Genomic DNA, 18035 nt, shown 5'->3' with positions numbered 1-18035 from the left:
AAAAAATAAGAAGTTATACCATTATTATTAAGTTTTCTAAAATTCTTAAAATTCTAATTGTTAGAAATATTTTAACAAAAATGTTAAAAAGCTTTATTATCATTAATAAATGAAGATGATAAATGTACTTTTCAATAGAAATATTTTTTTATTATATAATTTGTTTTGTTAAATGTTTATACAGTTACGTACAATTCATATAAATTTATATAAATAATTATATAAAATTATATATTCATAATTTTTAATTATATTTATATATTTAATTTTTAAAAAAGTAGAAATTATTTAAAATAATTAAGTTTTAAAACCAAAATGTTAAAAGGACTAAGATTTACACGTAAAAAAACTTAAGAAAATACAAATATTGAGATAAGCAAAAAAATTAAGTAGATTTGTTCGTTTGTTAATGTTTTTCCAGAAGAAATTTGTAACGTATCTCCAGAAAAAAATCATGACAATGATTTCAGTCCATATTGTCGTTCATAAGCCTGAAATATTACATATAAATATCTTTTTAATTTCCTTTCAATGTTTACATCGTTGCTGGTGAAAAAATTTTTCATATCATTTCATAGTTATATAAATTTCTAAAAAATCTTTATTTTTTCAGATTTTATAAAGCTTTTCAGAAATTATGAAATATATTTAAAAAACCTAAAAAAATCTGAAAATATTTCAGAATTTACACACACGCGCACGCGCGTATTTTTTCCAGAAAAGATATATATATATATATATATATATATATGAAGAAAAAATGTTACCACAGAGAATGTAACAATAATTGATTTACCTCTTTGGCGCATTGTTTAAGTTGTTCGGCCATCGTTTTTCCAGTTTCTTGCACCATGATAGTGAGGTAACCTTCTTCATTTTGTAACAAAATATATGGATGATCAAATTCTATCACTTGACCTTCATCCATTATCAATACTTTATCGCTATCCATTATCGTGTTCAATCTGTGCGCTATAGTCAACACCGTACGGTCTCCAAATTTCTTTCGTATTGTGGTTTGTATGAACGCGTCCGTAATAAAATCTACGTTGGCGGTAGCTTCATCAAGTATGAGTATCTTATTATCCTGCAGAATCGCGCGCGCTAGGCAAACCAGCTGACGTTCTCCGACACTGAAGTTACTGCCGCCTTGCTCAACATGATGATCCAAAGAGTCCACCATATGTTTCAATTTTACTTCTTCTAAGGCGCTCCACAGATTGGCATCATGGAACTTGTGAAAAGGATCAAGATTATCGCGAAGTGTAGCGGAAAATAACATCGGTTCCTGCGGTATTATGGAGATTTTACTTCTCAAATCATGAAGACCAATTTTTTTCGTGTCAATATGGTCGATGTAGATAGCACCATCAATTTTCACCATACGAAACAACGCGGCGATCAGAGACGATTTCCCAGCCCCAGTACGACCCGCAATTCCGATCTGAAGAATTCGAGAAATTGATTTAGAATAATTTAAAATGTCTTAGAATTATTTAAGAATAAATATTAATATATTGAGAATAATCTCTGATAAAAAATTTTCTTAAATTTTTTGTGCAATTTGAAACTTCAGAAATACTAAGAAAATTTTTTTTTTAATCTGAATATTTATCGTATTTTCTAAGATCAAAATGTTTAAAATACTCAAAAGTTATTTAAACCAATAAACTAGATATTTAGATACAGATATCTCAAAATCTGAAAAATTTAAGGTCTTTGGAAGGCTTCATAAATTTAAAATGTGAAAAAATCTTAAAACTATTATTTATGAGAAAATTTTTCACACAAGTTTTTTGTCACTTGTACAGCAAATACAATAGTAATTACTTTCATGCCGGGTTCGATGTTAAAACTTAAAGATTTGAGAACAGGCGGGTCGGGATCCGAATATCGAAGATAAATACGATCGAATTTAATTTCTCCCTTAGAAGGCCAATTGCTTGATGGTTTGTCTGTGGGATTACTCTCGAACGGGCCTTCTTTCTCAAGTTCAGTGAATTGCATTATCCTCTCTACGCTCGTCATCTGTGTGATTGCTTCGGCGGTTTGACGCATTCCATGTTGCACCATATTGCATAAAATAAGCACTTGTGAGAGCGCCAAACCAACATTGCCAGCGAAAGTATTTCCTAGCAAGAGCAAAAAGATCCATTATTATTCTGTTATTTCAAATAGCCCATAATTGAAATGGTCTATACTTTTTCGCTGTATCGCTAGACTAGTGCAATAAGTTAAAAATATATTTGTCTTATTTTAACTTATTGCACCAGTGCAGCTAAAAAAACCAAAGTTTCGTTTATGCGTAAAATATAAATAATCTGCATCACGTATACAATATAAACTATAATAATCTATGAATTACTGAAGATTCAACCCTGATTTACGCTTATACTTACATGAAAAAGAATAATCGCGTAAATATAACATAAATGATACGTATCGTAAATAATTTATGTAGACATAATCTTGAAATTTATGTTGCAAACTGGTTGTAACAAAAACTTACCATTGTCCAACGCGACAAAACTGTACGTAACGATGGCGATAAATCCAATGGACACTATATCTAGTACGAAACCGAACATCGTACCACTTGCGATAATTAATGAGTAAGTGCTAGTATGTAAATTTTGATGTTCCTCGAATTGCTTTCGAATCATTTCCTGAGCGCCAACAGAACGTATTGTCGTCAGACCCGATAACGTAGAGTTTACGTGCGAAAACATGGGACTTTTTGCTGAAAATTTAAGTAACATTAAATTCGAATACGAAAAACATTTAAATTTTACAGAAAGAAATAAAATAATTTACCAACTCCTTCTAATCGTTTTGTAGTTTGTGCTACTGGAAGATAGATTCTTCTTATCATACCAAACAAAAAAAACATAATAATTACAGCGAATATGAGCCACCAGTTAATAATAAGTACTTGCACTAAAATTCCAATCATCACTGCAAACATTTGAATAGATGATATCATAGTGCTGGGCAATATTTCATCCACCGCGCCAACGTCCTTCGAAAAACGATTTAAAATTCGTCCTAACAAAAGTACGAATCTTATCTATATGCATTTTCATGGAAAAAAAATTAAAAAAGTTTTTGAACAAAATAACCTAATTTTGATTTCCACCTTTGGAAGTCAAAATTGAAATTTTTTATATTCTCAAATTAAGTTAAAAAAATTGGTGGTTATTTTCTATTAAAAGGATATTTATTTTAATATTTTTCTATAATCCTCTATATCATATTATATCTATCAAAAAAGAATAAAATAAGCAACCTTTATTAATAAAAAAATTTCTTAAAAAATGTGTGTGTACATGTATATATTCCTGCAGTAGAAAGCTATATATAATAGTTTTATACATAATATATATTTATATTACATTTTAGTCGGTTATAAAGTTCCAATAAAAAATTGAATTAGGATTGTTAGTTTTATCCTCTTGTAATGGGAAGATTTTAAAAATATTAATAAATATTTCTTTTATTAGTAAAAAATGTGCCCTAAATTTTGTTTTAACTTGATTTGAGGAAGTCTAGAATTAAAGAAAAATAAAAATCTCATTTTCACTTCTCTTTTGAGTAAAGTATAACTTTTCGGGGAGGAGAAATATATGTTTTATGATGAAAGATCTCCCCCTCCCCGCCTTCTCGATATTCAAGGAATCATCTATTAAATTTATCGTACATGTTTAAAATCACATTGTATAAGCAAAAATATAACTTCATGCTTATATTTATATAGATATATGAGAGTAATTGTTAAATAAGATTAGAGTTTAATTTGACACTGATTACTCACCGGACGGATTGTTATCGAAAAATGACATCGGTGCTTTAAGTATGCATGAAAACATGAAGTTATGCAAATTCTTGCTGGCGTTCATACATATCTTAAGAAAGATTAGATTTCGCACTGTCGATACCACAACGCTGACAATGATAAAACCTCCATAAACCCATAAAGCTGTATTCGTGTTGAGATAATATACATTTTCATCTCTAATTTCAGTCTGATTTTGATTTGAAGTGAAGTAAGAAATTATTTACGATATAACTACAAAAGTAGATGTATTATAGAAAAGTAAAAAATACTAACAATATTATTAAAAGTAAAATTTTGCGACATTATAGTATCGTTGAACACATCTTCCCTATAATAGCCTGTTGTCATTACAAATTCTGCGACTCCTTTATTAATCTCTGACATATTTTCTACTTGTCTAGTAGATCTTGGTATAGAAGAGGACATTGTAAAGTTATTCGCTGAGCCGTACTCTCGTTCGCGTATATCTTTGATACGCATTTCTTCTTGTCTCGCCCTACATCGTAAAGTTTTGTTATATTTGAATCGATTATTAAAAAAAAAATTTTATCGATGTTGAGATATTGAGAGATTCTAAATCAAGAAAGATGAATACACATTTTTTTTCAATAATTACATTAGTTAAACATTTTTTTCTATATATCAACTCATCAAAACAAAAAACATTTACATAAATAATTATGTTTTCCTTGCGTTATATTGTCTAAAAATACACTCAATAATCACTTTAATATATTAGAATTCAATGTTATGAGTTTGCTTTTTTTCTATAAATTGTATTAATAATAAAGTTAAATAAAATTTCTTAAAATACAACCTGCTATTTTGTAATACCCTTAGAAGAGTTATCATTACATTTAGAGAATTCTCTAATTAAAATTTTATTTAATTCTCACAGAGACTTACCAATAACCAACCCAATAGTCAGAACCATTAGTGCCAATTTGTCCCAAAATCGTGTAAAATAGAACACTGATGATCATGATGAATGAACCGCCGCTACGAAAATATTTCCAATAAAGCGATTTTGATAAATTTCCTTTGGCCAGAAGCTCTTCAGTTTCTTGCGGTTCAATTTCCTCTGCATCTTCATCGTTAATTTCATCGCTTTGAATTATAAGCGTAGGACTTATATTAATTTTTGATGGTTCCCTCGTCTTTTCATTGACTTTTTCATCTTTCATTAATATTTCCAAAAAAACTGCACATTTTTCTTGAAGAGCCGCAAACGTACCTTTGTCTTCAATTTGACCCTTTTTGAAAAATTTATGTAATTTAATTTTTTAATTAAAATTTAATAATATAGAATGCATTTATTCATTAATTAATTAAATTATTATTAATTTTATTATATATAAAATTTAATCCATTATTTATTTAAATTGCATTTATAAAATAATATATATAGATGTATTCAGAAATGATTCTGATTATTATTATATATATACGTATACACACGTAATTTTACATACATTATTAAGAATAATGATGTAATCGCATTGTTTCAAATACTGCAATTGATGAGTCACAAGAATTCTCGTTTTGTTTCGCAAATAAATATTCATACATTCGTTAAATAAGTGTCTGCCAACGTGAGTGTCAACAGCTGATAAAGGATCATCAAAAAGATAAATATCAGCGTCTCTGTAGACGGCTCTGTAAGTATCAAGTTGTATTACACATTTTGTCACATAGAAAAATATCAAATATTTTACTATTTAAAAAAGATTACTCAATTTATTATTTTAATTTTAAACACATACACATACACACACACACACACACACAAAATTCATTCAATTAATATATTAACCTTTCCAGAAAGTCTAATATTAGGCTTATAATTAAAATTATCGAAAACACTATTCGTTTCGTTAAAATTACTTCTTTCATAATATGTGCATTTTCGAAAGAAATTAATATTACTTTGTATAATAACATTTTACTGCTTTATATCTCACAAAATGCGACAATTATATTTTTATATATATTTTTCAACGCATTTTTATTGCAAATAACGTTAAACAATTATTTTAACAATAAACAATAATATAAAATTTAAATATAGTAAAAAATAATAACTTTTTTTCGGACCAGAAGCCTAATATTAGACGCTGGAGCGATGTTCATCTTTTTTGTAATTTAACTCGCTGACAAGGACAAAAATGTTTTAGCATTAAAACTAAAAAAGTCCAAAAAGGGTCAGTCCTCTAAATATTTTAGTTGTTAGTTCTTAAGATAATTAAATCATTATATGCATAAAAAATAACATAGCATACATAAATCAATTATTTAGTATAAGTAAAATAATTTAGTAGTATTTAAAAATGTATATAAGATTGATTCTTGTATTTAAAATACAATAATAATACATAAACATAATAAACAAAAAATGTATTGAAAAGAAATGACCGTTAATTTTAAGTAACTGTAACGGATTAATCTTCAGAGTAACTTGTAGCAGTAACTCATTTCTTAAGAGAAAAACTGTAATTGTAACTAATTACTTTCATAAAATAACTTTCCAAATCTTGTTTAATTACTTAATTTAAATCTTTTTATATGTAAAAACATAATATTGTTCACAAATTATGTAAATTTACCTCGCCAAATTAATTCTTGCACGTTGTCCTCCGCTGAGTGCCGTACCTCTGTCACCAACCAAAGTCTTATCACCATACGGAAGTTGTTCAAAATCTTTCGTAAGAGCACACATATTTACAACATTTTGATATTTATTTTTATCATAGAGTTGATCAAACAAAATATTATTTCGTACTGTGTCTGCGAACAACCAGGGTTCTTGACTGGCATATGATATTTTGCCACCTATGTGTATTTGACCTTGCGATGATTTTAGTTCGCCCAAAATTGCTTGCAGAAAAGAACTCTGACAATTAAACACAAAGAAATTCTCTTTCAAAATAAGTTAAAATTAATATAATATATAATTATAATTAAAAAATCTAAGTAAATACATTAATATATATAATAAAAATAATAAATTTGTAATAAATATTAAAATGTTCTTTATGTGCAAAATATTCAATATAAAAATACCTTTCCTGAGCCCACAGGACCAACGACAGCGCAAAATTGGTCGTCTTTAATTTGAATGTTGATGTTATGCAATGTATTTACAATTGCTTTAGTTGTCCATGAAGCACTGAAATTTTTCATTGAAATACTTATTCCTTTGACGGTTGATGAAGATTGTGTTAATGGAACGTTTTCGTTTAATAACAAAAAATTCTAAAAACAAACAAAATAATCATTATTTGCTTTTTTTTTAATAACATAATTTATGTTAACTTATATTAATAATATTATAATAATCTATTATATTAAATATTTAATTATTTTTATCTACTGCTATAAAATCTTATAAATATATTCTCAATATTAAATTATTCTTTTAATATATTAAGGACATTATAGTTTAGTTTAAAACGTGGAAAAGTAATTCTTTAAAGAAATTTTAAAAATGCTAACTTGCCTCCATCAAGTTATACATATTTAACAAATATCCACAAATTTTAGTATAATTAAATGTTTAATAGTTTTTATGTTACATGAATTTCAAAACAAAACATTTTTTTTATCTATTAATATGATTTCTTAGAAACTAGTCGATTATCTATAACATTGTTCAAAATTTTATAGAACAAAGATATAATTAGTATTTTTGAAGAAGCGAAAAGTAACTTATCAGAAACAGATAAGTTAAAAAATTGATATGTTTAAAATAATTGATTAAAGTTAAAAGTTATTTTATTTGAAAATAATTAATGTTAGTTACAAGTTATTATAACCTTATTATTTGTTTAACTTTAGGAAAAAATTATATATGATAGTAGAAGAGGTATCAAAAATATTCAGTAATTTTTTAGCTTTCTATCTTTGTCCTCAGAGTCGAATTAAAATAAAATAAAAAAACGTTATTTTTAAACTTTATTTCTTCATAATAATTGTTAATTAAATATAATAAATAAAAATATTAATAAAACTTAAATGACAAGTATTCAGAAGTTAGAAAAATAAAGAGGTACATTATGCCCAAATTGCAAAAGTAACAATAATAAAACTGCGGCAATATATGTGACCTTACATATTGGCCAGTGTCTAATAAGTTAAAATAAAAGTACTATCTAGTAAGTACTATATAGTATTAAGTTAAAATAAAAATACTATATAGTACTTTTATATAAAAGTGCAGCGAAAATAATCCTAATTTCAAGTAACATTTTTTTATAGTGACTTTTATAGTACAGTAAGCATCTCTTAAATATTATAAAAAATTTGTTGCAAGAAAAATATAAAGATATCTTAGTAGACGAGATTTCACTTAAAATATAATAATATTCACATATGTGTACAATCTTTGATTGATTTATATCTGATTTTCTTAATTCTATCAGTCTTTTTTTTTAGTTCAAGTTGATCGTACCTCAATTCTCTTTATGGAAACCGATGCTTCGGCAGCTGCCGCTACAGCCATAGGATAAAATATCGCCATAGTAAGCTGAAGAATATTAAAGTACTGTGCCATTGAGAATACTTTATCGGCAGATATAGAATATCCTTGAAGTACATAGGCCATTATAGTAAAATATAATGTTGTTCTTTCCGTGAAAACACACGTAGCTAAAATAAAACCTCTCAAATACGATATCAGCGTAAGAACGTCGATTTCATATCTAGGCAAAAAATGTGCTGATATTAAATTGCTTCGTAATAATAAAATTAAAATATTTATACAAAATATTTGTACTTTCTTGCGCGATTAACTAGTTCCTCAAATGGTTTCTCCCAAGTATACATTTTAATAACTTGTATGCCTCTGAGTATCTCAGACATCAAACGGACTCTCTCATCGGTTCTTGTTGCAATTTTTGTACGTAACTTTGAAGTCCATCTGCTTATGTATCCTGTAAAATGTGTAAAATCAGTAACTTTCAAGAAAAGATTCTCGAAAATTAAGAAACTTTGACAATACCCTACTGAAAAAAAATCACGTCACGAAATCACATAACAAATCACGTAATTAATGACGACCAAACACATAACAAAATGTTTCAAATTGTTACCTGATTTTTAAAAACCGTGTAATTTGAGAAATGAATTCAGTAACGTAGTAAGTAATTTTCATAGTTATGTAGATTAAGATTTGTGCGAGATTGTGATCTACTCAATTCGTTTAAAAAATGGCTAATATTTTAGATAAACAAAAACAAATATGCTTAACATGAGAATAAAATTTGCGTTCAAAGCTGGATTTTATCTAATAATATTTTAAATATATTTATAAATTTTAAATACATTTTTTAGTTTTATAAATTAAGTGCTGAATATATTTAGTCTTGAAACATAAACTGGTTATATGACAATTCCACTATGTCCCTAAATTTCACAAGTGGGAATGAAATCCAGCAATAGAAGATCACCCTGCGTTACTAGACTAAAGCCCAAAATGGTCTACTAACGTAGGGTTCCAGTGTATATGTTGAGATCCATACACTCAACTGTACGTTACCTTGAAGAGGAATAGTCTGAATTACTATGAGAAGTACGCCGGCTAATGATGCGACGCCAACGCTTTGCCATATCAAAAATGTAATTATGGATCCTTGTATAGGTAGGATCCAAATGTAATGTAATGTTGTAAATAGTTGCTCAAATTTTGACATGTCGTTCGATAAAAGATTAACAATTTGTCCTGAAGTAGTGATTGTAGAGCTGGATAAGCGTAATATCTAAAGAAAAAATCAATTAAAAGCACACGTAAAATACTCTTAGAGAATGAACAAGCAGAAATGCCAGTTAAAAGATTTTCTCCAAGCTTAGAAAAATTTTTAGGGAAAGAAAATATAAACGATATACGATATTTTTATTTTCCCACAAAATCTCTCGTGATAATAACAGAGCCTAAAGTTAAAAGAAAATCTCCTTGGCAATTCTAAATTGGAAACTTTTAAAAGAACACGTAGTTAGATATACCTTCCTATACATCAAAGAGGAGCTCGCTATTCTCACTCGCATTCCAATCTCCAATAAGCCTAGATTCGAATGATGAGAGAGCATAATAGACAATATTCCTAAGAAAATTATGCTGGATGCGTATAAATACGCTTTCTCCTGAGTAGAGATTGCTCTTGGATCAAAATGCCAAATAAGCAGACCCAAAACATATATTTGTGCAACTCTGTAAAATGTATTTTTAAGAGCAATAACACTAACAATTGTTATAATATTCAGTTACCTCACAATACAAGATAACATCAAAATCCATCCTCCATAATAAAAAAATGACCATATAAATGTCTTTTTCAAAGCTGTAAAAAATTTCGGCTTTCTGTCGTCCTTCTTAGCGTGATGCACTTCATTTTTCCAATTTCTAAAAGCATACGTGCGTTAGAAAAGTGAAGATAATCAATATTATTAATTATTTATCAACATTAAGCTAATTGATATTATTTCAATATATAGGATTAAAAAGTAACTTCATTACTTATAATAAAATTACAATTAGAGTAATTTTTTCTAGTAACTTAATTTCGTTTCTTTTTTTTTTATTGTAATTAAACATAGTTTTATTTTTTGATAACTGTAACTAATTTAATAACCACTTTTATAGTTAAGTACTTCATATATTTTAATCTTGTCAATGTATAATCTGCATTTAGCACGAAATAATCTTTAGCCATCATATAAACATTAAAATTAAGAATTCAACCGTTAAAATAAGCTCTGAGCATTCGTTTACAATGATTTTATTACAAAGTTTAAATTTTACAAACTTTTAAGTTAAAAAACATTGATTCCATAATATATTCTAAGTATAATTTATTATTATATTAATTTAATAAAAATTATTAATTCAGTTAGTATATTAAATATATTTTAAGTTCTTAAAATAACCCTTATAAAATTAGTTTCCCCACACCAGCACCAAAAAAATTTACACCTATATAAAAATTTAGTACTCTTTTGTTGCTAATTTGTTATCTTATTCAGAATTTTGTTGCTCAAGCCGTTTGTGATTTTTTTTTATTTGAGCACTCTGAATATATATTTTTATTATGGGCTAGCTTGATGGCAAGCTGACCCTACGCCTTTCAAATTTGGCAGGAAACGCCTGTCGTTTCCTGCCAAATGGATTGTGGAAGTTTTGAACTAAAGAGCTATTTTATTTATGATTGATAATAAATTATTGTAATAACAAAAGTATTTATTTATAACTTTACTTTTATTTATACATATTAAAAATATATGTTTAGAAATAAATAATATCGTCTTAAAGTTAAAAGTCAACTATTCTGCTTTTTAAGCCTTGAGAATAAAATTATTTACTCTTCCAGTTTGTTTCCCAAAAGTTCGCTATCATCAGCCGGCATAATATTGTACATATTTTTCATTTCCAAGTTATGATCCTTCCCATACCAGAATATTCCTGTTAACCACCTTAAATATAATAAAAAATTATATAGTATGTGTAAGAATAAATGTATATTTTATTAGATATTATGTTGCTTATTTGCAACAACAATATTCACAGAAAACAATTTTCAGTTTAAACATTTTAAATCAATAAAATTTTATAATATCATTTCTTATAATATAATGTAAAAAACAATCTTATTCGTACAAATAATACATTAAGTTGATGTTACACACGTTGCAATGCGAACGCATTCGAAAATATGTACATCAAGTACACAAACATTTTGACTCACATTTCAATTCCTTTTCAGTGCAAAGTATAAAAACGCAAAATTGTCTGCAGTTGCAATTTACTACATCTTCTAAAGATATAAAAGTGGATGTCAAAAATGTAAAAATTCTTCCTCATAGTCAATTAAAAATTAATAATTATCAAAATAAAATACGAAAAAAAGAGATAAACTGTCAATTATAATTAAACATGTAAAGATATAACTTTGTCGACCTTATACAATGGAAGTACAAATTTTACTAATTCAAATTATTTTTTAATTTAAATTAAAAAATTTTTTTTAATTTCTAAAAATTTATAAACATACTTTCAAGTATCTAGAACAAATAATTTGTACTTTATTAAAAATAATAAAATGTAATAAAATTTAATTATTAAATATTAATTTATTCTATAGTGTCCCAAAATCATCCAATTTGATGTCTTTTTAAGAAAGAATTCTTTGGTTTATTCTAAGACCAAAATTCTAATACAAAAATATCAAAGCTACAATAGTTTTTAAATTATTATCCATTTAAGTTCACAAATTACAGAGATGACATGTTTATGATATTGTAGCAAGTGGTGAAAATAGTACCACAAATCAAACCATTAACCCTTTGAAGCACTAAATCACTATTTGTACAGATTTTACTAACTCAAGTTACTCAAAGTTTTCATGAAACTTTAGATACATAAGTTTTCTTTATCACTAATAACGAATTTAAAGTTAGTTTTTTAAAATTTAAAATGGCGGAAAACTATATATACTAATTTTTTAGCAAGTTTAATAATTTTATGTACTTTGTACTTCGTTCATATCTGATCAGCTCTTTTGAATTTTGAAACTGACTCCATATTTATAATCAACGATATAAGAAACCATATATCAATTGTTACCAAAATTTTAAAAAATTTGAAACATCATGCCATATTGATTTCGTCATTTTGAGTTTGAAAAAACTAAATAAAGACTATATACAGATTTTCTAAAATTTTTTCTTTTTTAACAATTTTTTATGTTCAATTTTTTCTCTCTAAAAATTTTCTACATTTGAAGCCCGCCATTTTGACCGTAAGATGTAAACATTTCAAATTTTTACTTCAAATTCTGATTTATCGTACTAAATTACTTATAGAATATCCTTTTTAAACCAACATTTTTTTTATTAAAAAACCATTTTTTAATTGACTTTACAGATTTTTAAATTCTTTTACACAATTAAAATGCATGCACAAAAATAAAGACGACAAAGAGTGATTCTTGTTAATAAAAAAAATGTTTAATTTAAAAAAAATTTTAAATGCATTAAATTTTCTTTATTAACATAAGATCGCCCTCTTCATATTTGTACATATTTTGTGTAAAAAATTTAATGTACAAAATTTTTGAAATTCTATAAAGCCAATTGTAAAAAATTTAACTTTACTATAAATTGTAACTTTAATTAAACAGTACTGTAAGATTATCTTTAAATTCAATTTAAATAACTTTATTTTAGAACTAAAAAAAATTAAAAAAAAAATTAAATCAAATTTAAAGTTAAACTACATTGATACAAATGGATTTTAAATCTTATAAAATACTTAATTAAGGACTACTCTGTATGTGTTCGTAGGATGTATGAGATGTACATATCATTACGCTATTACCTAACAATTCTTAATTTCAGTCAAGAGTAGGAAAAGGAAACGGTCTTATCGTAGATAAAGCAATACATACACTACATTTATAAAGCAATCTATTTCAAATACGTAATTTTCTTATCAAGTTTATCTTGCCTTTCTTTTATAACTGGCTTAATTCTCTTATAATTTTATCTTACAGCATAAGTTTGCATTAGATCGTTGCGAATTATGATGCGAAGAATTTTGACCGACTTCTTACTTCTCATCAGCCACATGATCCTTGCTCCCTAGAGCATATATACACTAGAGACACAAGACGATTTAAAAATATCTTAAGAACGTCATCATTCAGCATGGCTTGATATTTTTTATAGTATAAGTTGTTCTCAAGTAATTTAATGATTTGAGACGTTGTGTTGTCTGGACAACAAATATTCATTGAGGTACATTGTACGCCGGCAACATAATTCAATCGATTTAGTTGTGACGCCCGAGATGACTCACCAGAAGAACAATTTACTGATTGGATTCGCAGACGCCCGTGGATTCGGATTGTTAGGTTTCTTAGTGGCGTCCATTCTGACATTGACGTGAAATCACGGCTCCATCAACACTACCTCGCAGTTACCGCCTTACACTGCCTCCTCGTGCATTGCATGTGCTGACTTTATATATCGCATTCTCAAACATATCTACACACATCAAACATATATATGCACGCATTCAAGCACGTAATATACACAGGGTGTACAAAAAGTACTGTGACACCAGAATATTTTTAAAATAATACATTTTTTCACAGAACATGTTTCAAATAAAAGTTTTAAGGTTTAAAAAATCTTTTGTGATATAATCTACACTGTAAAAAATGTGTGTAAAATTACAACTATGATAGTAGGTAATTTTCAGACCCACTGTAATAATTGTAAATTTTTATGTGTATGTAATTTTGTATATAAATTTTGCAATAATTTTTTAATTTTTAGTTTTTAATTTGTTTTTACATTTGTGTGTACAGTGTATACAAATTTATTACAATTAAATTATTTTTACTTGTGTAATACAAAATTATAAATATGCGAAATTTACAACCATTATAGTGGATCTCAAAATTATTCACTATTAGTGATAAGTTGTAATTTTACACAAATTTTTTACAGTGTATTTGAGCTTTGGGCAGCATCAAGTTAATTTAAGGTAAATTTTAGAACAACCTGCATAAATATATGTATACCTATTCACTATCATTTCTAAAAATTTCTTTATATATTTATTATTACTTTTAATTTCTTTAATATTTAAATAATTAGTCCGAACAAAAATCATCTTAATAGTTTTTATAATTAAAAAATCTGAAACCATTTCGACGGGTTTGGTTGTCTACTATTAAATTTTGTAACCCTTTTTTATTGCGTATTCTTACACAATGTTAAGATCAAGACGGTTTTTTAAAATAATATAAATAAATCTTAATTTGTTGGTCAAGAATTCTCCAAAATTATAAATTTTCGAAGTTTTGTCTTATCGAAATCATTTATAACTCGTGGCAGTTTTTGACAAAAAGTTTATTTATGTCATTTTGAAAATATCTCAACTTTAACTACAAAAATATACAACAAAAGTTTATATTTAAAAATTCAAAGATTACCTTAAATTAACATGTCAGCGTGACAGCCAAGGTCAAATAGATAATACCCAAAATAGATACTTTTAAGCCTTGAAAACTTAACTTTTGTCTGAAACATTTTCGAATACAATAAACTTAACACAAAGACTAACGAGAATATAAGCGCGGTTAATGGGAATGCAAAATAACTTTACGTAAAAGGAATCTTTATTCAAATTCTTAAACATTTCGATTTTATATATATTGCGTCATCATCAGCAATAATGTAGGCATTCCATATAATAACCGCTTCTGGATCGAGAGATCTCAATTAAGGTCCTGGTTCTCAAAATTTCAAAAAGTTATATCGCTAACACGTAATTAATTAATCAAGTAAAAATAGAGTAGACCTCAGTAAAGGCCTATGGATCCAGAGTAAGATAATACTTTTTATACATTAAAATTTCGCAAGTCAAAGTTTAAACAAAAAAAATTCTCAACATAAAAAAGACACCATTCAAGTCAAATGTAAAAAAAAAAACTTCCAATCTAGAAGAATTTGAATGAAAGTTCTTTTCATATAGTTATTTTGCGCTCTATTAACTGTATCTCTCATTAATCTTCGTAGTAAGTTTATTGTAACGAGAGAGTACAAATTTCTTTTATTATTTTGAAACATTTTTCTCGAAAATGGGTTGTTTTGAAATGAATTTGATATTTCATTACGCTCTGTACACTCTATATATAAATGTTACAGGCGCATGGTAACATATTTATTGCAGGAATAGTTCTGAATTGAATCGCTTCCTTGTTGGGAAATTAGTGAAAGATAAAAAATAGTAAGATCAATATAAGATGTCTAGATGTTTAAGTAAAAAATGAAATGTCTAGATGTTATGTAAGAAGTTTGCTTTTACTCATAGTTGTTTAAAATAGAATCACAAAATGCAATGTAATGCTTTTAATTGTCGAATAAATTGAACCGCTTATTTAACCTTAGAATGACACATATAGATATGATATGATCCCAGATAAGAACACATGCAAAAACATTTTAGAATTATTTTAATTTTAAAAATAATGTGTAATATATTGTGTTATAAGTCTAAATCTAATTTTTTAATCATTAATTCTAAATGTAATTATCATAACATACAACAATCTTTAAAAAATTAATGCTTAAAATATATCCTTTTAAAGCATTTTGTAGTATATATGCTTTTATAGTATTAGAGACTCATCTTAACACCATTTTGTTGAATATATTTCAGAAATTTTGTAATTTTGCAATTATTGTAAAAATTATTAAATTATAGTTATTATTCAATTAGAAATGTTATTCAATCTTAAATAAAAATTTTATGAAAAAATTTTAAACAGCATGCATGAAACATACATAAACTATTCCAACACCATTTATTAATTATTGACAATTGAAGATTTACAAATTATAATCACAAAATTCTTTTACAGCAAAATATATTATTTCGCAAAATATAACAATAAAAATATAACAATTATTGCAAAAAAGTTTCCTATCTGGGATATTTTGGCAAATATTTAGATAATAATTTTTTAAATATTTTTATGAAATGCAGTTAATTAATGTTTTTGTTGTAAAGAAATTTAAAAAGTAAAAATCGTTGTTCAATTAAAAAAGTATAAAAAATATAAAAAAAGATTAATTGTTAAAAATGATACTTTCTCTCATTCCAGAACACAGCCATAGTTATGTCATTGAGTCTTGATGTAATTGAGTAGTCATTAATTTATAGATACAAAATTAAAAGTTTTGCAATCTTTTTAACTTTTTTAATGTTACTGCATGCTTTTTTTTAGATACTTTGTAAAAATTTGAACAGTTCTTTTTTATATTTCAACTGCAGTTTATGCAAACTGCAGTGCAAACCAATTCTTTTTCTGTCGCTACTAATTGCTGCTTAATATCGTTGATAGATTTATTTAATTATAATAATAATGCTTTGACTGATTGTAGTTATGCTGCTATGATGGAACAATAAAACATTTTTCTTTAAAGTGAGCCTTCGACTCTTAGCCATTCTAGGTACTTAGCAAAACTAGGTACAATAAAAAAGGGAGACAATTAGTATAAAATTATAAATAGATATAATATAGAAAATTTATCGACAAATTGATATGTATGTACCTTACATAATCCATTATTTGATGTAGATTGTCAGTTCTGGTTGATTTAAAAACTTGGTAAAAAAATCTACTTTGTCCATCTATTGGGTTCTTTTGAAAAACAGAACATTATAATCTTTTGTTGAATCTTTATATTATGATTACAACCCTTAGCTACACAGCTTGCACCATCTTAACAAAGAAATAAATTATGATAAAAATTTTTTCCTTTTTGATAAAAGTAAATATGTTTTGACCTGTAGTCACATAATCGCTTGTTTAAATTTTCTGTAACCTTTTAACTTATTTTCAATTATAACTTGAGTTATATCACTCTTTTTGTTTGTATAATAAATTACAACTTTAATTCCCGATTTCTTCATGTCCAGTTATCTTGCGGTTAAAATTATCCAGGAGATAAACTACCAGATCCATGTTCGTGATTGGTTAAACTTGGGATTTATCCTCCGGATAACTTTATCGGGAAGTGAAGAAATCGGGCATAAGTGTGTTGAATACCTCTTCCCTTAGCCAATATAAATTGTTGGCTATTAGTTCCGAAAAGATACAGGAATGAAGCCGTTAAAACGTGTACAATTTACTACTGGGCATATGTAAATATTTTAGTGTAAAATTTATATTATATTATTTATAACACAAAGAGATATTTCTTCTTACCCTTATCATAAAAAAACGGATTTTTCGTCAGTACATTTCATAAATTTCTTAATTTCCTCGCGTTTAACGTTTAATAAATTATACCTAAAAAATATTTTTCCGCTGCATTCGCCATCTTAAGTCAATATATAGCACACCAATCAGAATTGTAGTTCGCATCTGTCTAGGACTTTTTCTCTGATGGCGTTTTCGACCCGTGCGGTTAACTCGTTTCGGTTTCTTTTTCTCTAGAACTGGCCAATCACAGTTATTCCTTTCTTCAGAAGAATGGCTGTGATTGGTCTTATGACGTTATTAATTGCTCCTCCCGGAGCGATTAACCCAGCCCGGTCGAAAATGCTATTGGTTTGTTCGCGTCGCCATGCTCCGACATGCTCCTACTCACTCCAACGCATTCTAATAGGTTGGCGTCATCGGAATCAACGTATTGG

General features: G+C 26.8%; 1 protein-coding gene across 6 annotated transcripts; it reads right to left on the bottom strand.

The window, feature by feature from the left end:
* Window positions 1-394: 394 nt before the first annotated feature.
* On the bottom strand, window positions 395-17946 carry LOC105837563 (multidrug resistance-associated protein 4). 6 transcript variants are annotated; one of them, XM_036290239.1, is made up of 20 exons: window positions 17605-17621; window positions 16949-17118; window positions 13680-13867; window positions 11186-11296; window positions 10095-10229; window positions 9833-10037; window positions 9369-9588; window positions 8607-8763; window positions 8283-8532; window positions 6896-7087; window positions 6439-6725; window positions 5308-5491; window positions 4742-5088; window positions 4109-4331; window positions 3812-4022; window positions 2815-3045; window positions 2510-2740; window positions 1831-2132; window positions 797-1444; window positions 395-491 (listed from the first exon to the last, which is right to left on the bottom strand). In XM_036290239.1, exons 3-20 carry the CDS (start codon window positions 13751-13753, stop codon window positions 453-455), a joined length of 4047 nt encoding a protein of 1348 aa, XP_036146132.1. In that variant the 5' UTR covers window positions 13754-13867; window positions 16949-17118; window positions 17605-17621; the 3' UTR covers window positions 395-452. The 6 variants fall into 6 exon arrangements, with proteins under 6 accessions (XP_036146132.1, XP_028050797.1, XP_036146133.1 ...); XM_028194996.2 differs by lacking the exon at window positions 17605-17621 and adding an exon at window positions 17222-17428; XM_036290240.1 differs by lacking the exon at window positions 16949-17118 and having other exon boundaries at window positions 17605-17946.
* Between the last annotated feature and the right edge of the window lie 89 nt (window positions 17947-18035).

This window comes from Monomorium pharaonis, chromosome 7 (genome assembly GCF_013373865.1).
Source record: "Monomorium pharaonis isolate MP-MQ-018 chromosome 7, ASM1337386v2, whole genome shotgun sequence".
Lineage (NCBI taxonomy): Eukaryota > Metazoa > Arthropoda > Insecta > Hymenoptera > Formicidae > Monomorium > Monomorium pharaonis.
Note: the sequence above shows the minus strand (reverse complement) of the source record. Positions and strands in the feature narration are given on the sequence as shown.